Source organism: Penaeus chinensis, chromosome 9 (genome assembly GCF_019202785.1).
Source record: "Penaeus chinensis breed Huanghai No. 1 chromosome 9, ASM1920278v2, whole genome shotgun sequence".
Taxonomy (NCBI): Eukaryota; Metazoa; Arthropoda; class Malacostraca; order Decapoda; family Penaeidae; genus Penaeus; species Penaeus chinensis.
Genome location: NC_061827.1, coordinates 10,912,251 through 10,926,565, shown reverse-complemented (window position 1 = coordinate 10,926,565; position 14,315 = coordinate 10,912,251). Strand labels below are relative to the sequence as shown.

The window sequence follows — 14,315 nt, the reverse complement described above, 5'->3', positions numbered from 1 at the left end:
GCTGAGTGGCTGACGCTGAGCCTGAACCAAGAAAAACGAGTCTTCGCCGCGATGGAATGTCCTGAGGCTCGAATTTAATTAACAGCTCTTTGTTTACATCTCACTTTGATCTGTTGCAACGGGTGTCATGCGACAAAAATGCATTTGGAGGTATAAAAGTGTTCGATAGTGAGTTCTGTACACTTCAAATTTGCACTCTTTTCTGACTATGGCAGTTCTAAGAGATCGCTCCATGAATGAGTTTGAAAACGAGTCTCGTGTTTCGGCCATCTCTGTCCCTGTTCTTATCACAGACGTAGTGATACGAAATGATGCACTATTTTCCTCTTGAAATAGAAATAGAAAAAAATGAGTAATTGTTTTGTTTAGCCATATCGAGTGAAATGGTACACTTGTCAGTATATACTAAATGTACAATATGAGAATTCTTGCGATCTTTGGTTTCAAGATGGTTGAAAGTGAGACGTAGAAGTCAAGCCTTTAGAGGCACAAACCCTAAAGTATGGATATTAGTAAGATAAACGTCATGATTAATAACTTTTGTTGTTTTCAGGAACTTATTTTCTTGAATACGAATCACGACTCCCAAATAATTAAGCATGAAATCACCCATTGTTACGTATTTGAAACGTCATCGTTACGTCACGACCTCAAATCCGACTAGTTATAAGAACGCGAAAGTTCGGTCTTCTGGCGGCGTGTGGCAACTCGTACCAGCTGACAGCAATAACAGACATTCACGCCGCGACTTACGAGGAGGATGGACTGCTGGGCATTGGTCTCCCTTATCCTGTTGGCTTGTTTTATGGGACAAGCCTATGGGGATGAGGATCTTGGAAGAGGTGAACATGATTGGTCGATATTTGTTATGAAATCTAGTATCAACATAGAAGGAAATTGTATACGTCGCTGGGATATCGTAGTATATTATTTATGATAAAGGGTAACTGCAAGTGTTTCTGACACTTGATCCATGATACTAATCTTGGGTGATGTGTACCTGACACGTGGCATTACTTGCATGGAGAGGACAAGATAAAGAATTTCAAAGAATTTTATATGAATCTATAATGCATTTTATCGTTAGATTTATTTGAATAAAAAAGAACATTGTTGTAATTAAAATTTATGTAAAACAAAATCATATAGTCCTCAATGATATTCCCTTATTATTTCTCTCTTTAATGTGTTTGGTTGAGAACATTAAAGAATTGTTGTTATTAATGTTTATGCAAAGCAGTTTCATGTAATTTGCAGTGATTTCACTATAATATTTACCTATTAAGCTAATGTGTAATGTATTTCATTGACAACATTTAAGAAATTTAGTAATGGTAGGTAGATACAAATTATCTGTATATCAATCTCTTAACTGCAACAAAGATGTTGGTAATGGTAGGAGTAAATCTTGTCAGCACTCTAACAAAGGCTAACAACCTGGTAAGATGAAGTTTGTAGACTGTACTAGTGTTTTATTGACAAAACAAGAAGCCAGGGTCTACACACTAGAATATACATGATGGATTTAAGTTTACCATAGCTTGGAAAATCTATTTTTCTGTACTTCAAATTTTTGTGATTTTCAAATTATAGATATAAAGTTTATCCATAATTTTCTCAGGAAAATAATGATAGGAACAGTATTTAAATTATAAGAAAATAATAATTACTCACAGATGACAACAACCCCCACTGTCCATGAGCAATATGTGACTGGAGTTTGTGTAAACATTGATGAAAAATCATTTAATAGCTTATGTGCCTGCTTACACCACACATGAGCTGATGCATAAGCATGTTATAATGAAGCATAAAGACTTTGAATTAATGTGATGCTCAGTGGCTGTGGGCTGAGGCACCCATTTCTGATCTAGCTTTGGGGAGCTGTAAGTGGGTAGGACCCTAACTATTCCTAGCACACAGTAGGAGGTAGCAGCCTAAAGATTATTATTATTATTATTATTTTAATATTATTATTATTATTACTATTATTATTATTATTATTATTTTAATATTATTATTATTATTACTATTATTATTATTATTATTATTATTATTATTATTTTATTATTATTATTATTATTATTATTATTATTATTATTATTATTATTATTATTATTATTATTATTATTATTATTATTATTATTATTATTATTATTTTAATATTATTATTATTTTAATATTATTATTATTTTAATATTATTATTATTTTAATATTATTATTATTTTAATATTATTATTAATATTATTATTATTATTACTATTATTATTATTATTATTATTATTATTATTATTATTATTTTAATATTATTATTATTTTAATATTATTATTATAATTACTTTTATTATTATTATTATTATTATTATTATTATTATTATTTTAATATTATTATTATTTTAATATTATTATTATTTTAATATTATTATTATTATTATTATTATTATTATTATTATTATTATTATTATTTTTATTACTATTATTATTATTATTATTATTATTATTATTATTTAAATTATTTAAATTATTTAGATCTGAGAATATGTATCAACATACCAGCTTGTGGAGCCATCTCATTGGCAGTGAACTGTAAACTCTATGAAAACCCATGCATATCTTAATGATGTGGGAGAGCCAAACATCACATAAATTCCCTCCTTTCTCTATAATGTAAGAAACTGTAGAAAGGAAAATAGTCAAGGGGATTTTGTTTCTGGATGCAGTTTACCAGTATGCTTAAAAATGGTGACTCAGGTTTAAGGTGGTAAGTGTTTGTAACATTTACAGCAATAGGTTGTTCAAATTTCAAATTCTGTATGATGTATAAGTCAGTTACTACTCAGTTGCAAAGATCTTAGCTTGAGTCACTGATAACACATTAAGGCATAAGGTGAAACTGCAGGATAAAAGAATGAAAAGGCCAGTGTAAATAGAAAATCAATTGATGCTGTAGCCTCTTGGTATGTTAAGAGTCAGAGAAGATTATTAAACTCAACTTTGATATTTACAGACACAAATATGAAATTAGGGTTGATTCTAAAATTATCCAAAAAAACATAGGATTATATGGTATACAGAAAGGTTTTCAAAGGAAGCCTCATCAGCTGGTGTTCACGGGGCAAAACACCTCATATAGAAAAATGAAGCAGTAAGTAGTAGTAGTGATGTAGGTATTGAGAAAATAGATTTTTAAAATTCAAATTGTATGGAGAGAAGTGCAAACACTACTGATATCCAGTAGATGTGTGAAATTAATATAAGGAACAAAAGTGGACTGTGATGAAAAAAATAAAGAACACTGGTATACAGTATGACAATGCATGGTTTGCCTTTTTTTGTTTAGCAGTACTATTGCAACCTTTGTAGGAGGGCAAAAGGCCAAGATGCTGTAGTTGCCTCATGAAAGATATCAAGGTTGAGTGTATATATCACTTCAGAATAATGAGTTATTATTGTGAACTATCTTTTTTTTTTCCTCTGAACTCAATATCCATTTTGCTGTTATTTTTTAGAACCAAGATTGTTGTATTAAGAGTTTTGAAATTTAAATGATTTATTCAATCCATTTGTACCAGTGTCATCAAAGAAAGAAAATTAAAATACCATGTGAGTCTCTTAAATTCCAGTTGACAAATATATATTTAATATCACAAATTTCTGTTTTTCTTTCAGGTCTAGGAGAGAAATTTGACTGGCACACCTTGGAGGAAGGCCTAGAGATATCAGAAACAACAGGCAAACCATTAATGCTTATAATACACAAGTCTTGGTGTGGAGCATGTAAAAGTTAGTAAAAAGGAGTACATTGTATCTATATCTATCTGTCTATATAGTGATCTATCTATATCTGTCTATCTGTCTGTCTCTTCCTTTAGACAAGCATGCACGCACACGCACATGCACACGCACACCCACACGCACACGCACACGCACACGCACACGCACACGCACACGCACACGCACACATATACATATACATATACATATATATTTAAATATGTATGTATATTTATATGTATTTATATATATGCATATAAGCATATATATGTATATATATGCATATAAGCATGTATATATATACATATATACATGTATGTGTGTATTTATTTATATACATTTGTAGATGTATATATATATGTACTTATTAATTTATTTACTTATTTACTGATGTAGAGTTATGATATAAAATTACATAATTTACTGGAACACCCATGTAAGGGGAAGTAATTGAATATGGAGTACTGAATTATTACTATGACTTTCATAATCCCAGATGCAATATTCTGTACTGTATGTTATAATTTATATGGAATGTATATTAATTCATTATTCTTCATTTTTATATATATCTATATATATTTTATTATTATTATTATTAAAGGTTTTAAACCAAAGTTTGCTGCCTCATCTGAAATACTTTCAATGAGTGAGAACTTTGTCATGGTGAATACTTTGGATGATGAAGAGCCAAAGGAGGAGCAGTATTCACCCGACGGGGGGTACATTCCACGCATCCTCTTCCTAGGTGAGTAAACTAATTCCGTCAAGCTATAACTCCTGCCGGTTTTACGTCCCTCGCTATATGTTACTATGTGAATAGAAAGAGTTACATATACTCAGTTTTTTTTTTTTTTTTTTATTATTATTATTATTATTATTATTATTATTATTATTATTATTATTATTATTGTTGTAGTTGTTGTTGTTGTTGCAATATTATCTATCTTCTTTTTAAATGAATAAGATTGAGTAATTGATATGAAGTGATAGTAAATTGTTTAAGAAAACTTTTTTTTTTTCTGTAATCAGTAATACTTTCAGTATGCTCATTTGAAATAATTTATAAAAATCATGTCCTCTTTTATGTAAGATATGGATAGATAATGGAGTGATCTACAGATCTTATATTATACGAATGAAAGAAAAGCATATTACTGTGACTTTGTATGTGGAACATCTTTTCTGTGCTTTCAGTTCTGTTTTACTAACCTCTTTTGTCTCATTAGTCTTAATATTTGTTATACACCTTTTCAGATTCGGAAGGCAACGTTCACCCAGAACTATATAATGTAAATGGAAATTCCAAGTACAAATATTTCTACTTTGATGATAAGTCTGTAGTAGCAACAATGAAGGAAGCAATCAAGGCATTATCTCCAGCGTCAAGAGCAGAAGAGCTGTAGAGCGTGACATAGCATGAATTTGTATTGCAAAGCCTTATATTTTATCCATGACTGATATTCCAAGAGAATGCAAATTAGTTAAAGATGGCCAACTTTAATATTTTTGATTATTTTATATACTATGGTTTTATTTTTCTTGATAGATGTAACTATTTTGTAATAGATAACAGACCTTGTCATGTCTTATATTTTAGTGCAATACCAAAGAGAAGTTTATCCAGCTTTTAGGCTTATAAAGACAATGAATAGTTGTTTTAGTTTACTTTTTGTTCCTTAATTTTATTGGATTATATGTATTCAACTATAATTAATGTATTTTGTGTGAAGAAGACTACACAAGTTTGATAAAAAAAAAAAAAATGATGAATTTTATTGTAACAGGATATTGGTCCTCATTAGAACTGATTAGAAAAAGGATCTATAACAGTTTTTTTTATTTTATTTACTTACTTACTTACTTACTTACTTACTTATTTATGAGTATGAGTATACATATAGTTTAGTTTAGTTTAGCTTAGATTTTGATTGCACAAATCAGATTTTGACTTCAAGCTTTTAAGATATACATATATGTGTATATCTGTATATATATATATGTATTCCTCATCTTCAATTCAAAAGTTCAAAAAAGTGTATTTTATATACATACATATATATATATATATATATATACATATATATATATATATATATATATATATAAAATACACTTTTTTGAACTTTTGAATTGAGGATAAGGAATGATTTGTTTTTGATAAATAAGCTTTGACATCTTTGTCCTGTGTTTGACTGGGAGAAAAACAGATTGCTTTCACCAACATAATGGCGAGACAACTATACATGGTAATACCATGCCCAAGGCACTCCTAAGCTGTTTATGACTGGCACAAAGTCAGCCTTTCATCCTTTCAGCATGGCTCTCACGCCTTCTAATCACCTTATTAGAAGTGATTAGAAAAAGGATCTCTTACAGTAATGATTAACTTTTTTTACTTACATGTATTTTGACACTTTACTATCTTGTAAAATGTAATTGTTGATAACAAATAAATTTCAACTAGATTATACTGACAACTAAGCCTTCCCCAAGGGGTAACTATACGTATTTTAAAGAGTACTACAAGTTGACTTACTAACCAAAAAGTGAGTATGATTATACGTGAATATTGCCAGTTTAGTTTAGTTTAGATGCATAGATCAGGTTTTGACTTCAAAACCTGATCTATATATATATATATATATATATATATATATATATATATATATATATGTTTTTTTTTTTTTTTTTTTTTTTTTTTAAATGAAATATCTTTGATACCTTTAAACTGAAGATGAAGAATGATTAGATTTTAATCATTCATTAAACTTTGACATCTTCATACTGTGTCTGACTGGGATAAAAAGAGATTGCTTTTACCAACATAATGGCTCGAGTGAGACAACTAAACATGGGAATATTGTGCCCAAGATACTCCTAGGCTGTTTATGACTGGTACCTTTCAACACAGCTGTAACACCTGAGGGAGTGGATAGTTGAAGAAGAGAAGGATAGTTGGAGAAGAGAAAGAGAAGGAGAGTTGAAGAACAGAAGACTGTGCAAAATTAGTTGAGTAGAGGGATGAGGCCCAAGGTAGGGGGTGATTCCTGGTATTGGACATCAGTCTTGGTCACCTAAGACCCCCATGGTAACAACAACTATGGGATTAGGGGGGGAGAGAAAAGCCAAGATGTTTTGTATGTAGGAAGATGATTATTTTGTGATGGAGAGACCATTAGAGGTAAGTGTGTAGCACTGAAAGGCATGGCAAAACTTGTTGACCACAGAAACTCAAAACTTCAGTTGAGTTGCTGGCAAGTTACTTCCTTTTTGAAATTTGCATTATAGATGGGTCTGAATGTGGATAATATGGCTTCTGTATAGTGACCAGATACTGGAAATTCAGAATGAAATGTTAAGTGTAACATGATTATATTCATGATGTGAGCTGGGGGTTCTGAAAAAAAACAAAAAAAAAAACATTTCAAGCTACTAAAGTACAACAAAGGTCACTTACTGACAAGTATCTTCTAAAACAAAGTATTATATTTAGATACAAAACATATTTCCAGTCTAGTGACATTCCAAAGGCAGGATAGTTTTCTTTTTGTTTTGGGAAGGTGTGGTCACTCACTTATTTCAAACTGAAGCAACTTACTGTATCAGCTGTAGCAGTAATAGATAAGTGCCTTTTATTACCAAGGATCAAAAAATGGTCTTAAACTGTAATAGAAGGAAGCATTTTTGGACTAAGAAATATTAGATTCTTAATAGCTTTTCTAAATACATGTGCTGAATATAGTTCTGTATAATCATATGTAATCAGTTCATGTTTCATTAGTGTAACTGTGTCTGATAGCAAAAGGAGCTTACAGCAAATTATCATTACCACTATTCTAACTATAGTAAACTAGTTAGTGCAGATGACATGCCTTTCATTATCAGTTGCTGGAAGTTGTGGTGTAGGGTTAGCCCAGTTGCAAAAGTTTGTATCAAGTCCATTGTATCATTGTAAATCAAATGGATGTATTCCAGATATTTTCCATATACTATGAATTACATTTTTAAGAGGTGTAGAGTAGGATTTCAGGTTCTGGTGCATCTGGTTCTTAGATGAATGAAAATAACTATGTGTTATTTAAGTGCACAATAATTATAATTGATTGACATACATTCATGGCAAACTTCAGGGAAGGTTAGTTGTTTACTTGCTTCAAAAGACCAGGATTTTTATAGAGTATATTTATGCCCTTCTGCTTTATGTGTGGATGTAATGTATGTTTTAGGCTAAATATAATTCCTTTTATATAAAATAGAGACAACAAAAATTTGGGAACATTGTACATTTCTATAGATTTTCCCACACTTTTCCTACAGAACTGCTCACATACAGATTTTCTGTGCTTGTGCCATATGACATTTTCTTTAGTTTGTTAAGTGTAGCTATTTGGTATTCATTACTGGTGTTTGTCCTCTCTATTAGGCAGTCAATTGTTAATTCTTCCAAAAAAGTTAAATACTAGATACAGAATAATTGTCATAATTCCTGAAATAAATGCAAAATTGAAGTATAAATAGAGATGGAAAGAATAGAAAATTATCACAATAAAAGTTCTTTTTTTTTTTTTTATTATAGTATATCTCATTAGTATTTATACTTAAATTTCAGTACTTTTGTGTAGTTTTATTATAGTGTTTTTCCACTGTATGGCACATACTGCATAAATAAAGAAAGTAAATACACTAACCTTATGTTTTGTAGTATGGTTTGTGTTTTATTTTTCTTGACAAAGTATAAAACTGTTACATTATTTTTATCTTGTATGTGATCTCAAAGTTAACAGATAAATTTTCAGGCTTCAGCATTTCATAATATATATGGTTACCTTACATACTAGGGTATCATATGAATATTTTTTAACTAGTATATTTTTGTTTAATAAACTACTGAATTAACTCTGTTCCACTCATGTTTCATGCATCATTGTAATTATCTGCCAGTTTCTATTAAGAGAGCAACCAAATACATTCTGTGAATAAAATATACAAAGGTTTTGCCACAAACTTTGTATACAATCTTTGAATAAACTCAAATTGTTACTTAGTGTTTCCATTAAGGATGCCATTAATTTTCTGTTGATGTGATTGTTTAGTTTATTTTCCAAGTTTAATGATTTTGCTTTTCATTATTTTGAGAAGGACTTACCACTTGACTTGATTTATCATTTTTATACCAATATGATTTTAAGGGACATTAAAAGTACATTTCCTTTATCAAACTAAAAATAGTCTGGTGGACAAGTAAATATTCATCAATATTAACAAGTGACGAATCAGTCAATCAATCAATGGGTGCTAACACTGATGGGGGCATCTGCCTTTTATATCCACCCATGAGGGTGCCTCGTGATGAGCTGTCAGGCAGAACCTCAGGCCATCTTTAGCTCCTCACAATAGTCCCTCAATCCCTTGCTCGTTGTTGCCGTGGGGGCCTTAGGAGGCAGAGACTGAGGCCCAATGTAGGGATCACCCCTGCCTTGGACCTCAGTCCAATTAACTAATTTTGAACGGTTTTTTCTTCTCCCTCTTTTCCTTTCCTTCTTTTCTTCATCCCCTTCTTCTGTCCACTTATGCAAATCATTAACTCACATTTTCCTTTTTGCCTGTACTTAACCATAATGCTGTGCAATCTTTGATGTCTGGCACATTTATTTGCTTTGACCATTGACCATTCAAGAAATCGACAAATATTGTCTTATTTGAAACAAAAAACTTTCCTCAGGGGCTTTGCCCACAAGCCCCAACTTATCCCTGTACTTTGTATACACAGCTAATGACCTTAGATGTTGGTGCAGCAAGAAGGATTCACGATACACCATGCTCTGGCCTCAGGTGCATCAGTTGGTGATCTCTGATATGTCTCACAAAAATGTACGCAAGAACCTTGCCTGGTATGGTGAGCAGTAATTGCCGTAGTGATTGCTGCATTTTCCCCTTCCAATGAAGAAGGACTACATGTCAGGAGGAATGGTACCAGATTGGCAGATGGCAGCCAGAATAGCATATTAACCCTGCACCATAGCTTCACCACCAACTTTTAACAGTTCAGCATGGATACTGGAAATACCCACTGCTTTACCACCTCTCAGCTTAGAGATTGCCATCCAAACTTCAGCTGGGGTAAGGGTTTTTCACTAATGGGTGGCTCAAGCACTGTGATTGTGACACCCCTTGCATCTAGGCTAACTGTTGGTGGATGAACTGGCCATCTACGGAGCAGATTGCAGTCATCTGTGAGGAGGACTTTAAGTTCAATTTTCTCAGGGCTTGGTAGGTATATAGACATATATGTATATATGTCTGTGCATATGTATGTATCTGTATATATATGCATATATATTTGTGCATGTATATAAATGTATATTATGAATAGATGTATATATGTATATATATGTATGTATAAATGTATGCATATATATGTATGTATGTATAGATCATGTATATATATTTATGTATATAAATATATATAGATATATGTATATATGTATATACTCATTTATGTATGCATATATATATGTGTATATACATGTATATACATGAATATATATAATGTGTATATATAAGTACATATAGGTGTATATATATGTATATATAATGTATATATGTATATATATAATGTATATATAATGTATATATGTATATTTATGTATCTATATGTATATATATGTAAATATTAATGTATATGTATGTGTATATATATAATGTACATAAACAATGTCACACACAAACACACACACACACACACACACACACACACACACACACACACACACACACACACACACACACACACACACACACACACACACACACACACACACACACACACACACACACTCTCTCTCTCTCTCTCGGGTGGGTACTTCATGCTCAGGGTGATGTGAAGCTATGGTGTGGTAGCCTAGTTAGTGTTAAGTGCCTTGCATGCCCTCTCGCTTGCATCTGCCACCGCTGGCTACCTGTTGCGAAAAGGAAGAGGCTGTGCATAAGTCTCCCCTGTCAGCTCATATAGCCTCTCCATCATCCAGACTTCCACAGTGCCTCCTCGGGGCCACCCACGGAAACTAGGTACCTTGCGGTCCTAGGCTGAACTGCGGAGGGTCTTGTAGCAGCATGATCCCCTAAAGGTACGGAGTCATGGCCCACAAGCGTGTGGACACGCAATGAACTCCTGCCCCCGTGCTCCCTTAGGTTAATGGGTGGTGGGGAGGCGGGCCTTACCAGTCCGCCTCCCCAAGATAACCTTCTTGCAACGAATCGTGTAGAAGATGCTGGGAGGAGGGTAAATATCCCTCTTACCCAGCAAGTAAGGCAGGTTCTGGGTCCTACTGGGTTGGCGACCGCTGAGACTAGGTCTGGGAATGGGGGTCACCCGTCCCGTTTGCGTCCCGGCGGCCACCATCCTAGCGTGAGGCTTGTGGGGCAAAGCCCCACAAGCCTCTTGTGGGGCAGGTGGATTATAGGACCTGCAGCCAGCCAACCCTCGCTATATGGGGCAATGTGGGGGTTGGGGGTGTCAGAGTGGTGACCACCCGGAGTGGCTGCCTGAGGTCAAACCTCCGACAGGACGATTGGTTACCACTACTGTCGAGGGAGCTCAACAGCTGAGAGTTGATTTGTCTGCTCTCTCGGAGGTGAGAAGACCGGGCAACGGCACGATTAATGTCGGTGGCTACGCTTATTACTGGTCTGGCAACAGCAAAGGTTACATCTCCAGCAGACTTGAACCCTCGGTAGTAGGGGTCACTCCAGTCGATGAGCGTATAATGGTATTGAGACTGAAGCTTACATTTGGCTTCATGTCTCATATTGCTGTGTACGCTCCTACTGATGTTTATAAATTTGATGTGAAAGAGATGTTTAAGCCAAACTTGCATCTGTGACAGATAGCTGTCCTCGGCGAGATATTGGCATTGTTCTGGGTGACTTCAATGCGGTATCTGGCTGGCTATGAGACGTCTGTCTGGCAGCAAGAATAGCCTCCTTTTCCGGGACTTTGCTATGTCCCAATAATTGAGAGCATTTCTGGCTCTAACCCGCATCGTTGGACCTGTTACAGCAATACGGGCAATGTGGCCAAAGAGATCGACCACATCTTCGTTAGCACTCTCTGGAGGATCCTCCAGAACTGCATGGTATATCGGAGCGCCGAGTTCTGTGGAACTGATCATAGATTAGTTGTGGCTACTCCCCGGGTCCACTTCAAATCGCCCCGCCGTGGGCACTGAGCCTGAAAGAGTTCAACATAATGAGCCTGTCAATGAAAAAGAGCCTATACCCCATGCCTAGCCTAAAGGCAGAAGCTCACAGGGTCATTGCAGCCATCACTCCTCCGGGTAGTAGAACATACTACACGGATGGATCGGTCGATCCCTTGAGCCACACTGCAGGCGCCGGCTTTGCAGCTAGGGATGCCACGCGATCCATGAGGGTAACAGACAACGCCTCCTCGCTACAGGCAGAGGCAGTTGCAATCATGGGAGCCCTAGGCTACGCGTCCCTAAGGGAAGGACACGTGGTCATACACACAGACTCCAGGGCAGCCATTGACTGTCTTCAGCACAGCTCACCCACAGACAACATCTACCTACTGACCACGATTCTCACAATGGCACAGAGAATTCTTGCTCAGGGTAGAAGAATTATCATCAACTGGGTCCCAAGCCACATCGGCATCAGAGGGAACGAGCTTGCTGACAGACTAGCCGTCGCTGGCAGGGGTATGCCCCCAAATCCCATGACGATAAAACCGAGCCGAAAATTACTTATGGAGAAGTGTGCCTTGGTCGGTCGTACCTTCCTACGACAGCTCCACAGAGAGGAAACGAGAACCTCCCACTCGGCCAGCTGGTACTCAGACGCCACAGGCTGTGAACCACTGGCACTCTCTGAAGTAAGCAACAGAGGTACCGAAGTCATTCTTCACAGAATGCGCCTAGGTTACCACTGTGCATGGCAGATTATCCCAACAATCGAACGCGATGAATGGTGCTGCAAGCACTGCGGCGAGCCGAACGCCACACTAGTCCACTACCTAGAAAATTGTAACCATACACAATTCCTGAGACATGGACCGCCCACAACAGCCGCCGTGCTGGTAAAGAGGCTATGCGAAATGCTTACACCAAGGCGGCAGGAGCGCTTGCTGGCAATCCCGCCGCCACGGTAAGCACCGAGTGTCAGACAACTCAATGAGACAGCCGTAAAAAAGCTGACACAGGCCGGGCCATATCTAGAAGGCCCGGGCGAAGCTAGAACTTCGCAAACCAACCCCCCCCCCCCACTTCAAATCAGACGCCGTTCCAATGAACATCCTAGGGTGTATCTTGTGAGGGAGAGGGCAGTGCTGCCAGATTTGGGGAATTTTCCCTAGTTTTGGGGAAATCATGATGTTGATGGGGAAATGGGGAATTCATGCCCATTTTGGGGGAATTTTCATATGCGACTTCGGATTTACTAGAAAAAATGGGGATTTTTCATTGTGGAGCAGCATTTTCTCTTAGTTTGGTAATTCTTCAACACATCAATATAAATAATATGATACATAATAACTTTAACGGATGTATCTATGGAAATATAATAATTTTAAGATGAAGAGGTAGCCACTAGTAGGAAACAGACAAGTGATAACGGAGTGGAAGTGAGTGGACGCGTCCAGTTCGCGTCCGCCGCCCGCGAGACAGCTCCCTTACTGTGACTGTGTCACTCACTGCCACCCGTGACCCAAGCCACGGGCCACACGAGTCACGACACACCACACCAACTTCAATCATGTATATGATACAGGATTAAGGTTAACTAAGCAATGCTACATTTAAGTTTAAAGTTATAATAAGTTTTGAGAGAAGTGTACTACCTATGTTTTTCATTATTGTATTTAAGTTTTCATATTAAAAGTGTGTTCAGCATAAATATAATTGGATCTTCAGTTAACTATGCCAGTATCCTATTGTCCATACTACAAGTAGAAAGAAATTGGTATTTTTTTTAGCTATAACTCAAATAAAACTCAATTAAAACCAAACTTTTTGAAATGGGGAAATTTTGTCCAAAATGGGGAATTTTGGCACTCGGATTTGGGGAAATGTGAGTCATTGCATCTGGCAGCACTGGGAGAGGGCGTGTGCCCGGTGGTTTGCTGAAGCTATCTCTGGTCGTTTCTCAGCACTCTGGGGCCTGATGGATCCTGTTCTTTTGTGGGACACCTTCGACGATGAGGTTGTCTATATAACTCTTTCATGAAACATAAGCATACCAGAGGCTTCCTGATAAAACCCTAGAAAGAAGGCGGAGAACATATTCACAAAATCAAACCCTGCACCCTCTCTTAATAATTTTCTCAAATTACCACCATGTAATAATTTCCAAGGCAATCGGCAGTACAGTACATATACACTAGCAGTACAGTGAAAATCGCCAGCACACCCGGGAAAAAGATACATGACATAATACCAGACAGAAAACAGACCGAAAACAACCCCCACAGTACTGCTGCGATGCAGCATACTTTGGTGAGGTAGAAAGCGGTTTCATCACC

General features: G+C 35.8%; 1 protein-coding gene across 1 annotated transcript; it reads left to right on the top strand.

The window, feature by feature from the left end:
• The first annotated feature begins 686 nt into the window (after positions 1-686).
• LOC125029054 (thioredoxin domain-containing protein 12-like) lies at positions 687-6,246 on the top strand. The gene is made up of 4 exons (XM_047618796.1): positions 687-842; positions 3,671-3,784; positions 4,380-4,523; positions 5,033-6,246. The coding sequence occupies exons 1-4, from the start codon at positions 761-763 to the stop codon at positions 5,179-5,181; spliced, it is 489 nt and encodes a 162-aa protein (XP_047474752.1). The 5' UTR covers positions 687-760; the 3' UTR covers positions 5,182-6,246.
• The last annotated feature ends 8,069 nt before the right edge of the window (positions 6,247-14,315 follow it).

Excerpts from the sequence above, each read along its gene's own strand:
- LOC125029054 (XM_047618796.1), top strand. The coding sequence starts at position 761 with ATGGACTGCTGGGCATTGGTCTCCCTTATCCTGTTGGCTTGTTTTATG. Across the intron at positions 843-3,670 it reads GGATGAGGATCTTGGAAGAG|GTCTAGGAGAGAAATTTGAC; the intron begins GTGAACATGATT and ends TTTTTCTTTCAG. Across the intron at positions 3,785-4,379 it reads TTGGTGTGGAGCATGTAAAA|GTTTTAAACCAAAGTTTGCT; the intron begins GTTAGTAAAAAG and ends TTATTATTAAAG.